The sequence below is a fragment of the Gymnodraco acuticeps genome, unplaced genomic scaffold (assembly GCF_902827175.1).
Source record: "Gymnodraco acuticeps unplaced genomic scaffold, fGymAcu1.1, whole genome shotgun sequence".
NCBI classification, from domain to species: Eukaryota; Metazoa; Chordata; class Actinopteri; order Perciformes; family Bathydraconidae; genus Gymnodraco; species Gymnodraco acuticeps.
In genome coordinates, this window is record NW_022990665.1 from 250,369 (window position 1) to 265,000 (window position 14,632).

The 14,632-nt window shown below is 39.1% G+C and overlaps 1 protein-coding gene across 1 annotated transcript; it reads right to left on the reverse strand.

Moving 5' to 3' along the window:
• Nucleotides 1-382: 382 nt before the first annotated feature.
• Nucleotides 383-9,903, reverse strand: psma1 (proteasome 20S subunit alpha 1). The gene is made up of 10 exons (XM_034229602.1): nt 9,798-9,903; nt 7,364-7,408; nt 7,162-7,263; nt 6,767-6,870; nt 6,096-6,184; nt 5,882-5,952; nt 5,655-5,784; nt 2,918-2,997; nt 1,236-1,340; nt 383-702 (listed from the first exon to the last, which is right to left on the reverse strand). Exons 1-10 carry the CDS (start codon nt 9,798-9,800, stop codon nt 637-639), a joined length of 795 nt encoding a protein of 264 aa, XP_034085493.1. The 5' UTR covers nt 9,801-9,903; the 3' UTR covers nt 383-636.
• Nucleotides 9,904-14,632: the final 4,729 nt, after the last annotated feature.

Below are 14,632 nucleotides of genomic sequence, written 5' to 3' on the forward strand. Positions count from 1 at the left end.
GAATGATTATAATAAGGGCTATAAAATAGTTAATACTGGGTAGTTTAAAAAAAAGTATCTGCTGATTTACAGACGTCTTTTTCCCCATGTTAGTCAATGGGAAAAAGTCTTTCTGGGCCGGGTGACATCACGGACTGATACGGAAGTTGTAGTACCGCCGTTTGGACACAAACAACGAATATTTTCATCAGTCCGGAGCACTTCCTGGGGGCTTGTTTCATCAGGATACAAAAGAAAAAACAAAGGAGTTTAATGGAGGCGTTTCAGGCAGAGGGGGTGGGAGAGAATTTGTGAGACCATGCAGACCATTTACATGCACACAAACCTTTACAACACACTACAGGAGAGGAAGCTCCAATAAGAATAAAAGGGAGAGCTGCAGCACATTTCAAAAAAAGACTTTATTACTTGTATAATTGGAACGCTTTACTCATACAAAAGCAACATCACATTGGTTGATGTTTGCAGAATATTTTGGATCGACAGTTTTTTTTTTTTTAGCAAGTGGCACATCACAAGAACAACTTTCCCTGCTAACGTTTACTCCTCGGTGAGATGCAGCTAAGTGTGTCGGGCTGGTCTGGGAGGATGTATTGCCCCCCCCCCCCTCTGATAACAGGAAGTAATCAGGACGCCTCAGTGCTCCATCGGCTCGGCAACAACTGGATCTGCACCGGCTGCTGGTTCATCAGGCTGAGCAACCTGACACACACACACACAGAAGTCAGGGTTAGCACACACACATCAAGCACTGAAATTCATATTCAGTAACTATCACCACCTTCAAAAAACGTACAAAAACTAATCTCTTCAATGTGTTTTTAATGTGTGATTGTTGTTTTATTGCTCGATTTTAATGTGACTTTTACAATATTTATTTGTTGTCCTTTTTTACTACCTCTGTAAAGCGACTTTGAGCACCTGTACAAGCGCTTACAAAATAAATGTATTATTATTATAACTATAATGTGGTGTCAAATCGACAAATCTCTTAGCCTCATCCCCAAAAAGCGTGTTTATTTGAACAGTATGCCAGTAGTTAAATCAAGGGGGATGACCAAAGAGCTGGAAACACATCTTACTCCGCGCCAAAATGTCTTAAATACAATAAAACTAGCAGTTTTCAAAAATATACAAAGATCTAGTTTCGATTTGTCAGATTTACAATAACAATAAAACAAAATGTGTTTCTCTAAAGCAGCACGAGTCCAGACTGGACCTGATAACGGTGTTACCTTTCTCTGTGGCCTCTCCTCCAGACCCTCCAGGAACGGGGCGACATCAGCATCGTCGTAAATGATGAACTCCATGTCCTTACCCACAATGCCGATGGAGACATTCTGAAAGGTCGAGAAGTAAACTTAAGAAATGGCCTGTATAACTTTACATTTAAAAGAAGATCAAAGAATCGTCATTGCAGCAGTTGGGCTTCATGACACTGATCTCACTGGAAACTACATTTCAATCAGAAAAGTAATGTAACAAAGTGCAGTTACTCAAATACTGCATCGAACTACAACGTAGAGGCATTTGTTTTTTTATCGAGTCTGTTCTATTTCTTGCCAGTTTCTAAATGTTACTACTTTTTGAAGAATCTGACAATAGGAGCAGGTTTTGTGTTTGTGTTTGTTCCAGGTTGTTCTTATAATAGATTAGACCAGCGGTTCCCAACCTTTTTCAACTCCGGGCCCACTTAAGAATCACATTTTTTTTCGCGGCCCACATTCAACCATAAACAATACGGAGGCTAAATAAAGTTCTGATTGGTCGATTCAGAACATGTGACACGTTGTTAATCCAGTAGAACAGACCGTTGCTAAGGACTTTAATGACCGTTGCTAAGGAGGATCAAGAAAGAGAAAGGAAAATAGGTTATATAATAAAAAAATCTTAATAATGAAATGAATAATGTTTTTGCGACAAATATTGAATTTATATTTACACTCTTTAATATTGTATTTGGACTTTTAGATGAAGACTGCACACAGTTAATAAATACAACTATTCTTCAGGCTAAAATACATATTTTTAAAAGTCAATCAAGGAGTAATCGTAACCTACGGTGTTTGAAGAGTAGATTAAAAATACAATTTATTTTGGAAAAAAAGATTGCCACAAAAAACGAAAGGCTCATCGTGACATGGGAAATAATGAGCTCTATGATCGCCATGTTGTTTTTCTGGTGGTTTTTGGTTGTCAACCTATTTTTGATTGTGAAATGTTGAAGTGATCCGACTGACTGTATCTTTATTTCTTCTGTTTTTGTTTTGTTGTTGTCTGAGATGGGAATGTCATCTCCTATATCAGGGTATATGCAGGAATCCTGAAGTCAAATGTAATTCCTTTTAAGACTTTTTAAGACCTTTTACATACATTTGAAGACCTCATCGCCACTTGGAGTTTTAACCGGTTACCTTGGCGACACACTTTACCTCACATTGACTATATACAGTATTGATTGTCCTTCCTCCTTATCTTCCAACCATTTGGACGCAAGCTTGCATTTCCCCATAACGATGTTGCTTAGCAACCGGCGTAAACGGACCTTTGCGCTATCAAGCAGTGAGCGTGCGATGTCCTGTTCAGATGACGTCAAACCCAACGGGATGCCATCAATAAACGACACAGAATCACACTACACACCTACGCAATGATTACATTCAGGCAGACTGTAGAACACAACCTCTTTGGACAATTTATATACTTATTGAAAACAAGCTACAAAATGTAATACCTTGAAAATGCCGTTTAATATTTTTTAATAGCCTTCATTTTCGCTAAATTGATTTATCAACTTTTATACTTTTTAAGACCCCGCGGACCCCCTGCTTTTGAGACACAGACAGAGACAAAGATGTTTGCTGTTGTGCAGCAGACTCCCATACGTGTCAAACAGGAGTTTAGAGAGTTGTTGTACCTTGGTGGTCAGGTCCTGCTCGCTGGGGAGGGTTTCTCTGAGAGCACGGAGGCCATGCTGCACCAGGTCATTCAGATTACCTGAGAACACAAACGCATCTCACAATTCAAGTATTTTCACTTTTCAAATCAGCCAGTGAAAAGACGATGTAAAGAACTGTTAGAACAATACAGCAGAAAAACTAAAGGAGTTGGTAATGATTTTAAAATGTTAATCATCTTGATGAAAAACCTTGATACGAGAGAACATTATTATTATTTATTTAATATTCTTTAACTTTTTAATGCTATTTTTGAAATATTTTGGACTGTTTATAGTGTCTTGATTTCTCTTATGTACATTGCCTTGTGTTTTTTATGCTGCTGCAACGCACACATGTCCCAAATTGGGATCAATAAATTACCTATCTATCTACCTATCCATCCATCCTACCTACCCACCCACCCACCCACCTACTAGGTTAACCGAAATGTATCCAATAAAATAATAATAATGTGGAAAACATTTTTACAAAAAAAAAAAAAAAAAAAAGATTTAATTTTGAAAGATAAATAAATACATGTTCAAATAAGTATAGAAAGTTTAACCAAGTCGAATTTCTCAAATGTATTGAACTGGTGATCACAGTTCAGTGTGCGAAAAAGTACACGTCCCACCGTCCGGGACGTGTTATTTACAATATCGGACAAGTAGATCTTTCAATTGACTTGTCCGGCGGACAAGTGACGTTTTTCGCCCTCATTTATTGACAAATTATTGATAAATTCAGTTTACAAAAGGCAGAACTCATTCGCAAATTGTACGTGTCCGCCATTGTTCATTTAGAAATGTTAGTTTCGGTTCTGCTTGTCGATTCCTAAGGAAATGCATCTCGCCGCTTTCTGTACAGGGGGCGGGGCGGGAAGTGTAGCACAGTGGCAGGGGCGGGAAGCAAAACTCGGTTCCGAGTAAGAACAAATAACAATTGTCCGGTACCGGGATTAATAAGAGTTGTGAGGACAGGAGGCGAGGCCGAGCCCCGCGGACTGCAGCTCTCTCTGCTCCGTATCAGCTGATCGCTGCACGGAGCAGCTCAGCGTCTCTCTCTCTCTCTCTCTCTCTCTCTCTCGACACACAGCGGATCCGCTGCCCGATTAACAGCCTCATCTTTGTCAAACTTTCTTATGTTCGTTCTCGAACACGTAATGAAGGTTATTAAGCGTTTTAACTCCTGTGTTGTTAATATTGACCACCATTTCCTTTATGAAGTAAAGCAGCCTCCCTGTCTGTGTCCTCGCGCTGTCCTCACATCCCCGGACCCCCAGACTCGGAGGAGCAGGGATGTCAGTATTGTTTATGAAGCAGGGTATAGAAAGTAGCTACATTATTTAAATGAAAATACTATTTATTTACTTTTACAAACAGTGAGCAGCTGCTCACTGTTTGTAAAAGTAAATAAATGCGTGCAAGCGTCTTTGAGTTGTAGAAAAGCGCTAGGCCTATAGGCTATAAATATAATGTATTATTATTAATATTAGGTTATGTCCTATGTGTTGGACATGTGTGGTTGGACTCTGTCTCACAGGCAGGTTGCAGTGTAACATCAGAGGAGACTGGGCCAATTGTACATTCTCAAACTGCACCACTTAGAACTAACTAAACAATGCAGAGATTATTTTTATATAATTGTATTCAATAACCGTAAGAAATTCAACAGTATGAAGTGATTTGTAAATAGGAATACAGATTTAACTTAATGTTTTCATAAATATATTTTTCTCCCAGTTTGTCATGGGACTTATTTTTACCCTCTCAAAGAACCGAGAACCGAAAATAACCGGAATCGAAAAGGAGAACCGGAATCGTTAAAATCCAAACGATACCCAACCCTTTGTGTGATGCAGTAAAATCTTACCGCTCACTTACGTTAGCGGTGTCGTAAAAACCGTGGGAAAATGTAAAATACGATGGCGAAGAAGAAGATTCCAGTGGCCCCAATTTTTGTCCATTCTGGACAAGTGAAAAATGTATTCGGACAAGTACATTGCCAAAGTCACTTGTCCATGGACAAGTACTCTCTAGAAACTTTTTCTCACACTGCAGTTTGAACAGTTGACAGCTATAGGCCTACAGCTTTCATGCTTAAAACATAACTTGGTTTTTAAATGAAAGAGGGATCATACATGAACAACATAACGGGTTAGGGTAACGTAACCCGTGACAACAGAGATCAACAACCTATAACAGGGCCTATGCACAGAATGCAGCTCTCCCCTGAGCATGTCTACATGCTCAGGGGAGAGGCGGGTGCGGAGGCGATTCACAATCAGGTAGAGAAGACCCTCTCAGCTGGAATTTGGGCATAAGAGGAGGTTTGAGTCTGCGTGATCTGCGTGTAGGGAGGGGCAACAGCCATACCATTAGCTAGAACTAGCTAAATATCATGGATTTGGACATAAACGCGAGTGAAGTATAACCGGACGCGAGAGAGAGAGATCAGCACCTGCAGCTCTGCCCGCTGTGAGGGACCGGTGAACGGAGCAAAACACACCTTTAGACCTAACACACTTAGCTGTGGCACTGTCGTATACATTGAATTATTCCATTTGATCAACTTAGGCACCCCTCCCAAAAAAAATATTCATAACTCATTCGAAAACCTGAATAATTTTGAATATTCGATTAATCGTTCCCATCCCTACTACCTACCTACCCATCTAACTATCTAACAATGTCAGTGAAATAAATGTTGTCTTACAGTCAGAGAACTTCTCCATGCATCTCTCCAGGTAGGTGCGGGCAGACTGAGAGCGAGCTCCGATGGACATCGCTTTGCAGTCGAAGTAGTTTGCTGACGGGCAGGTCTGGAAGATGTGAGGGCCCATGTCCTGGGAGAAGAACAACCAAGAGGAGGAGCTAAGGTCAGATTTCAAATGTAAGAAAAAAGAAGTAAGAGAAGTATGATATTAGACTGAGCAAACTTACATCATAGCCAGCAACGAGGAGTCCGACACCATAGGGCCTCCTTCCATATCTCTGTGTTGGGATTTGAGTTTCTGAAGGTCCAGTTAAGGATCATTGTTGACATTCACAATTATTTAACATCACAGAAGGACAACTGTGTGTAAGCACTGATATTGAGATATATATATAGAGAAAATGAGTATATTTCACTACAGATTCACACTAGTAAGGATACTGCTGCCAATAAGAGAGACGAGGCGTGATGCGGGGAGGGGTCTGTCGAAGACAAATCTTGAGTCCAAGCACTCCTGACGCATGAAGTTACTGTAAAAGAGAGGGTGTTATTATACTGCAGGACCCATTAAGTTTACTGAAGAGCTCTGTTTAGACCAGGGGTGTCCAAACCACGGCCCGGGGGCCAAATGCGGCCCGGGGGCCATTTTGAATCGGTCCTCAGCAAATTCAAAAAGTATAATGGAATACGGCCCACAAATGAAACTTGTGCTTGTCGTGTATTGTACTTCTTAAATATATCTGTACACATATATTACACAGTAGTATTCATGTGTTAATAAAACCACTTTTCAAATTAATTCAGTCGATTAAAGTTGGAAACATTTTCTAACAAATCTTAGTTGATAAGAAAAAAGCCCAATGACTTATTTACAAGCTTGAAATACACCCTTCCTATTTCTCCTTATGATAATCAATGTGAGGGATGAGCTGCTAACACTCACAAGCATACTTTACCTACATTTGATTGAGTTTGCTAACTGATAACTGAACTTACGAGGCGGTATACCTCCAGTGAGCGGCCCAGCCCTTCGTATATTTCTCTGTATGTGGCCCTCTGTGAAAAAAGTTTGGACCCCCCTGCTTTAGACAATCAAGGCGGTGATGACTTACCACAGCAGTCTAGCATCAGCAGTCAGTCCAGCAATGGAGATGCCGATGTGGTTGTCGACATGCAGGATCTTCTTCTGATGGGCAGCCAGCTCAGACTGGGCTCTCTGCAGAGACATGAGGACATCAGGATCGAATACCCGTCCTTCAGATATTGCGTATAATCTGTGACATGCTTTATTGTGTGCTATAATACATTTAAAGGTTCCATTACATGGCAGATATTGAACATTTCTTTCATTGTCTGCTATGTTTCCAAATTAAAAAAGGGCAATAATTCACATTCAAATACATTTCGGCTCGAAATATAATATGGTAAAACATTTTGTAGAAGGGAGTACTCTACAATATTGGACATTATTGGAAATATTGACAGACAAGACTTTGAATGAGTGTACCTTTAGTGCAACCAGGACCGCATGGGTTTTGGATTTGAGTCCTACAGTTGCAGAGCCTTGCTTCACAGCCTCCATGGCGTACTCGATCTGATGAATACGGCCCTGGATCGACATGAATCATTTGAATTAGACATTATTCCATGGCCTGTCAGTCATTCAGAGACATTTCATTCCTTTGAGGTGAAAGCAAACAGGGACTCACCTGGGGGCTCCATACTGTCACGTCGTTGTCGTACTGATTGCGAAACTAAAGATAAAGTCATAAATTAAAAGTCACATTTATAAAATATAAAAAACACACAAGAGCTGAGCTTACATAGTTGCCTTGCATTATCGGTGGTTTTCCTCAGTTACACCCGCACAGACTCTCACTTAGGACTACACATGCTCTGTGTCTCCTTCTAATGGACTCCAAGTCAAGACTACACAGGCTCTGCGTCTCCTTCTAATGGACTCCAAGTCAAGACTACACAGGGCTCTGTCTAGTTCAAGGACTATTGTAAATTCAGGTTTTAAATTACTAACACGACTGAATAGTTCATGAGCCCAGCTTTGTGTGTTACCAAGGAGAACCATGCAAACAAATACACGCATCAAACTAGTAGCCATTGCTGAAGCATCTTTTCACAAATGCTTTAACTGCAACACAAAAACCCATTGCTTTACATAACTCCCCAAAACAGACACATCTCTGATCCATTTTAATACTCAAATCTCTTCTGCATAACCGTACACTAAAGTGGCCAGCTAAATAATTCATTGCACTGTTTGAGCAACCAGCAAACATCTGCTCCCAATGTAATGAACTCCTGTCATCACAGCCTACCCAGGTGCACACACTAAGAAGTCAGATTCCTTGTATGTGTACATGCACTATGGTATGTTTTTTTTTTTTACTAAATAGCATACATATACACACACGTACACACACATAGCAGCATATCCTTCTCCACTACTGGAAGATGTGACTCGGGGTGTTCTTAACAGGCTTATCTGGATAGATGGTGCCGGTGTTGTGTCAAATTATGCACCCCGTCGTGAAATGCACCCCTTGACACGGGAACGCGCATTTGAATGTATAGTCCGCTATTCTATGTTGTCTTTTTGATGGTTGGGGTGTCGAATCCTGGATTTTGGATTCATTCGTCACTTCTTTTTCAGTTAATATATGTTTTTAATTAATTGTGACGTCCTGTCTGTATACTTTTGCTTTACAATGTATTGTTTATTTTTACATCAAGTGCTTGAGGGTGGGATTAATAGAAACGTTTTTATTTTGGGGGGTGCTTTTTATGAACAGCCTGGTTGCCACGATATGCACCCCTTGCTATCTCTGACAATAAACGTGCCACATACATGAAACTTGCTCCATGTATTGGTACTAGTCCTACAACTATACCCTCCAAAGTGCTTGAGGGTGGGATTAATGGAAGCATCTTTTTGGGGGGGGTGCATTTCACGACGGGGGTGCATAATTTGACACAACACCGGGACTTAAAAAAGTTCCACAGTTTTTATTTTACAACCTTTACTAAACATTTTGGTAGAAGCATTATAAGATACGATTTAGTTAATTGATCCCACATTTTTCGTTACAGCAAGGCATTGCACATCAAAAACAAAAACAGTGTAAAAACAAAACATTAATATCTCAATATATTAAATCAAACCGGGCTAAAAAATAAAAATGTATACAAGTTGGACGTGAAAGATACAAATCTGTAGACTGTCAAATACACAAAATAAAGGGCCAAATTACTAGCTAAACAATCAAAGTAGTATTTACATTAAGTGTGCAATGAATGGCATACCAATTAATTATACATGTATAATGTATAAGTCCAGTTAACAAAAGACAAACTATGGAGCAGTGAGTTTTCTGCTAGCCAGATGCAATTTATTATAGCAGTTAAGCATTCATCCGTACATAATTTAGTGTGTTTTCTGACTGCTTATGTGTGTTGTCCGGGGGATAAAACCTTTGAGACAAACTAAGTTGTTCCTTGAATTGTGTTTAAATAATGTAGGAGCCACTGTGACAGCGCTAACTCAGTACCGCGGACAGCTAGCTGGTTAAACGCAAACAAGTAGGGGAGTTAGTTAAGTTACAACGGTGAATCGGGACTAGAATTATAATAAATGCATTGACTTCGCAAAATAAGTTTGAATCTAAAGGCCAGAGAGCTGAAGGAAAACGAAAGTAAAAGGCATGAGACTTCATTTTTATGCTAACCTACAGCTAACGGCTACTTAGCGTTAGCCTTCAAACTATCTAAGCAGCTCATTTTGTTTAACACCTATGATAACATCGCGCTAAATGTAAACACATCGGGTCCCTTATAAGCTGTGTTTAATGTTATACGATGCAATACATATTAGCCGTGTACCGTTTCTTTGAACATAACGTCATTTAGCCGGTATCAATGAAGCTAACGTTAGCTTAGCATTAACTGTCGTGTTTTGCTTACTCACAGTGCATAACTAAAGCTAGCTAACGTTAGCTTAGTGTGAGTGAATAAACCAGTTTACTTTCCAAATAAACCAAACTACCGGAACACGCAGGAAGATATATTTACTATGCATCCTTTATAAAGTGTTACATCGATGTAAGTGCTTTAGGTTGAATTCGCACTTACCATCTTTGCTTTAAAGTGTGTCTTCTCCTCCGCCTGTGCTGTGATCCGGATTTGATTTATTTTCCTGACGCGACGTCAGAGAAAACAGTAGAGCACCGATTTGAAATCAGTGATCGATTGAGTTAAGTGGGCTACAAATATCCCATTTAAAAACAAACAACTGAATTCATTAAAGCTCGTTCAAAATGTTGAAATAGCATAAAAAAATCGTTAGATTTTTTTTTAATTAATGTAATGCAAAATCTTTTTGTGACTTAATTTGTTTGTATTTGTATTTGTGGAAGATGTCTTATTTTCAAAGATACAACAATTACTCTATTCACAAACATACTATTTATATTATTATATGTTAGCCCAATTTAACATTCATACAAAAACCCTTAATTTGTATTTACTTACATTTCAAATTGTACATCTTTTACACAGTTTTTAGTTATCATTTGATATAAAAAATAATGGATTTTGAAGTAAGTTGTTGGAACAAAGAGGAGGGTGTGTTGTGTTAAACAGTGTAAGTGGTGTGTGTTCAATATTGCAGGAACAGGCACTGAAGTGCAGTTTAAAGTCATTTTCTTCCGGAATCTGTTCATTTGAGCTTATTTCTTGATTTCCTGTATTAACTGAACAGGTGCAGTGTTTGTGTATGACCACTAGGAGGCAGCAATAAATTAGATAAATAACACACTGGGCTTTTTTACTTGTGGGCTTGACGAGGAACACGCATTTCTGGTGCAGAAACACATACATTAGAGGTTTCTCAATACTCTAATTTCCCCTCCTCGACTCCTATTCTCTTAGTCCCGCCCACAGGAGATGCGAACGGAGGACTGAGGAGGGGAACCGAGGAGAGAGGAGGGGAAATTAGAGTATTGAGAAACCTCTAGAGACTTAAAGATATCCCACTGACAACAAAGGAAGATGTTTTAGGCTCGTTTGTTAATGTCTTTCCGTGTCTGCCAATATGTACGACGGAGAAGTACGCTTAAGATAAGGAAATTCTAGACTTTGCTTCATGCTTTTCTATAAAAGTAATGGACGATGTACACGGAAGTAATGCAGGTCCATGGGCAGTAACTGAGTGTTATTTAAGCTCAGTTACATTTGAGAGTTTATGTTGTAAATTCAGCTTGAAACCTACTCTTTCTATTTGGTAATTACTCACTGGTGCAATAAATAAAAATATGCAACAACAGGTTGAACTTTATTTCGTCATTCCAATTGACATTTTGCAGATAATGTCCTCCTTATTTGTCATTGAAACAAACAATTGAACATTCAGATTGATAAATCAATAAAAAATCGAGATAACATTTGTAAAAGCTCCAAAGCGATCGTAAAACAAAAGCAGCATTTCATGTGCCGTTTGCTTATAATACAAAAAGTAAATGCCATCCATTTTAATAATTCACATTTGATATTTCTGTGACTCTGAGCACTTCAGTCAATAAGTGTCTCATCCACTGAGCTTTTCTCAAAGCTAGAAGAGCAAATACATGACCTTTAAACTGGAGTTGAAGATCTGTCTCTCCTCCACAGACAACAGACTGGACTGTGGAGGTTTTAAAGGTCCCATGACATGGCCATTTCTACTGATCATAATTCCATTGTTGAGGTCTACTAGAATAGATTTATATTGTGCAATTTTCCAAACTCACATTGGTTTCTCATACAGCATCTCTGTATAGTATGTGTATTCACTCTCTGTCCAAACGTAACGGCTCCACGGACGTAACTATACCCAAAATACGTCACTATACCCAAGAAGTAAACAATGGAAAAAGAGAAATCTCCAACGAGGCGTTCTGGGGCAGCACAGACAGGTATTTTCTGTGTTAGAGTTGTACTCGCTACAGGGTGTACTTTGAGGGTTTGTGACTCTGCAGACCGTTTACATGCAGAAAAAGCTTCATAACACACAAGGGGACGGGTAATAACTGGAAAAGCATGGGACCTTTAAACCAAAATGATTTTGAAAGACAGGTTTATTTACCGTGAGCTTTGCTAGAAAAGTAATCTTACTCAGGTTTCACGCGTCACAGTCTGCAGCCTTTTTATTATTTATGAAGCAGCAGCATTTCAATTAAGACGTAAGATGTTTTTTTCCTAATTCATGTCTTTTGGGGAAGTGCCACAGAATCCAGACACATACATCAAATATTTAAAATGACAACAAAATGGTTTAGGTTCAAAACAGTTCAGAAGAATCTTATTTTAAAAGCTTCTGAACCTAAACATGTGAGTAATGCCTTAAAAGTGATGCATCTCTACTGTATATGTGTATTCATGTCTTTATGAGGATTAACACATTTCAACCGGCAGCATGGGTTGCAGTCCTTTAAGAAAGAGTTTTACAAATGTCTTAAAATGACTTAAACACACTGAAAAATCAAGGCTTTAAGTGCTTTCAAGTCTTTGTCCTTTATTCAGTTAAAATGAAAAATATAATAGTTAAATATATAAGTGCAATACTGTAAGGAAAACATAAAATGAAGGTAAGATGTAGACCTAAATTGAGTACAATACATTCAAAGTCACTCATGGGATGGGTAAAAGACAGGAAATGCATCATAAAAATAGATTTTTAAATGTAAGTTACTGTTGTTACATTAAAGTGAACAGTATGCTTACATTAATCATATAATAGTTCACAATCAGATGAATAGATAATGATACTGAATCCCAGTACAGGAAAGTACTTTTTCACAGTATTTCAATTCAGTGTAATTTACAGATACCTGTACTTAAGTATTTCCATGTTATGCTACTTCATATTCATATCTATATCAGGTTGTGTTATGTATTCTTAGAGTACCTATAACTGATGAACATTTTGTACTTTAAAATTCAGGGAAAATAACTTGTAGAATGTTTTTACATCGTGGTATTTTATGCTAAAGTAAAAAGCTCAATGCTTTTTCAATCACATTTGAATCCAAATTGTGAAAGCGAGGAGTTGTTATCCTCTCACGGCTCCATTGTTGCTGCATATTTTTCAATAGTGGAACAGCTACAGGTGGATAGAAGCAGACAGGTGAGCTTCGCCATTAATCCTGTGATAAATCATGTCTTCCAGATGCACCGTGACGCTCAGTCTTCATTACACATGCATTCATTATGTCCCTTTTCTACGGATTAACAAAGTCTCCTGTTTTCCAAATTGGAACACAGACACTTCTCAAGGGATTCAGTCGCTCCTCTGTAGTCAGAGAAATGCCCATCGATAGCCTCATCTCTGTGTCTAGTTTTAAGCTTTTATTTCCTCTGTTAATGATATCTGATGTACCCTTGATCCAGGAGGGGGGGGGGGGGGGGGGATGAATTAGTGAAGCTCTGCTGACGAGCTCTCCTCCTCTGCCAAGGCAGCGGCAGCACGACGGCGGCCATTACATCAGCGCCAACCTCCTCCTTTGTGATTGAGATTGTAGGAGTTGTGCTGAGCTCAGCATGGTTTTTTTCTTTTTTCCTGGGGGCCTCATTTAACTCTGCCAAGCGGCCCCCCAGTTTAATTTTTCAAATGGAGAGCAGCCTGAGTCACTGTGCGATGAGTCCAAGGCGGAGGTGTTTTAGGGAGTAAGAGAGAGTGTGAGAGCTCCCATTCCTCCACCCATTCATGGTTTTGTGCAGTGGTTTAAAGCAACTAAGTAAGGCAGTTCTGGCAGCAAATTGTACAATTTCGTTTTTTCCTTGAGTATTTACATTTTTTAGCTACTTTGTACTCCTACTCCACTACAATTCAGAGGTAAATTGTGTACTTTTACTTCACTACAAGTACCTTTAGTGACTCTCCAGATTTTTTATTTGTGATTTGAATTATAATCATCACTTGAATCAGACTTTAGTTCCACCTGGAGTAAATTCACAAGCTACCCTGCAGTATACAAAGTCATTCAGACTAGCTGCACCTTTACCAGCTTTGAGAACACTTTCATGATCAATCATTATAAAACATATCATATATATTATTCTGAAATGGACAAATCTGCACAATGACTACTTTTACTTCTGGTACTTTTAGTATGTTTTGATGCTAATACTTTTGTACTTTTACGTGAGTAAAATTTTGAAGGCAGGACTTTTACTGTAACAGAGTATTCCTACACTCTGTGGTACTTCTACTCAAATACAACATATAGAGAGTACTTCTCCCACCTCTTGTTTTGTGTTAATCACATTGGGAAAAAGAGTCCTGCTGACACAACCCATCTTTGATTAAGATTTAATTCCGTTAGCTCTCTTCCGATAATCTATTTTTATATGTGATGGCATTAATCAATCAATCAATGTTTATTTATATAGCCCAATATCACAAATGTTACATTTGTCTCAGTGGACTTCACAGTTTGTATAGAATATCAGTATGACAATACGACACCCTCTGTCCTTAGACCCTCACATCGTACAAGGAAACACTTCCAGAGAAAACCCACAGTTTAAAGGGAACATGGGAGAAACCTCAGGGAGAGCAACAGAGGAGGGATCCCTCTCCCAGGACGGACAGACGTGCAATAGATGCCGTGTGTAAATTAAAAAAATAATACATTTACAGCATGGTAGTCCAAATGTTTGGAAATGCATGTGTCTGTAATAAGAAGATGAATCCACGAGGATGTCAACAATCCTGTGGGAGCCATCAGGGAAGTATAATGAGAGTCAGGCAGGACCACAGTGACAGGATCAGCCACGACTCGAAGTCCAGGACTCAGATCAGGACTCAGGACCGCAGCAACAGGATCAGTCATGACTCAGGATCCCGGCGTAGATAGACACCAAAAAGAAATTTGGGGGAAGCTGGGTTATTCAGAACATGAGAGTACACAGGTACAGACAGACAGAAG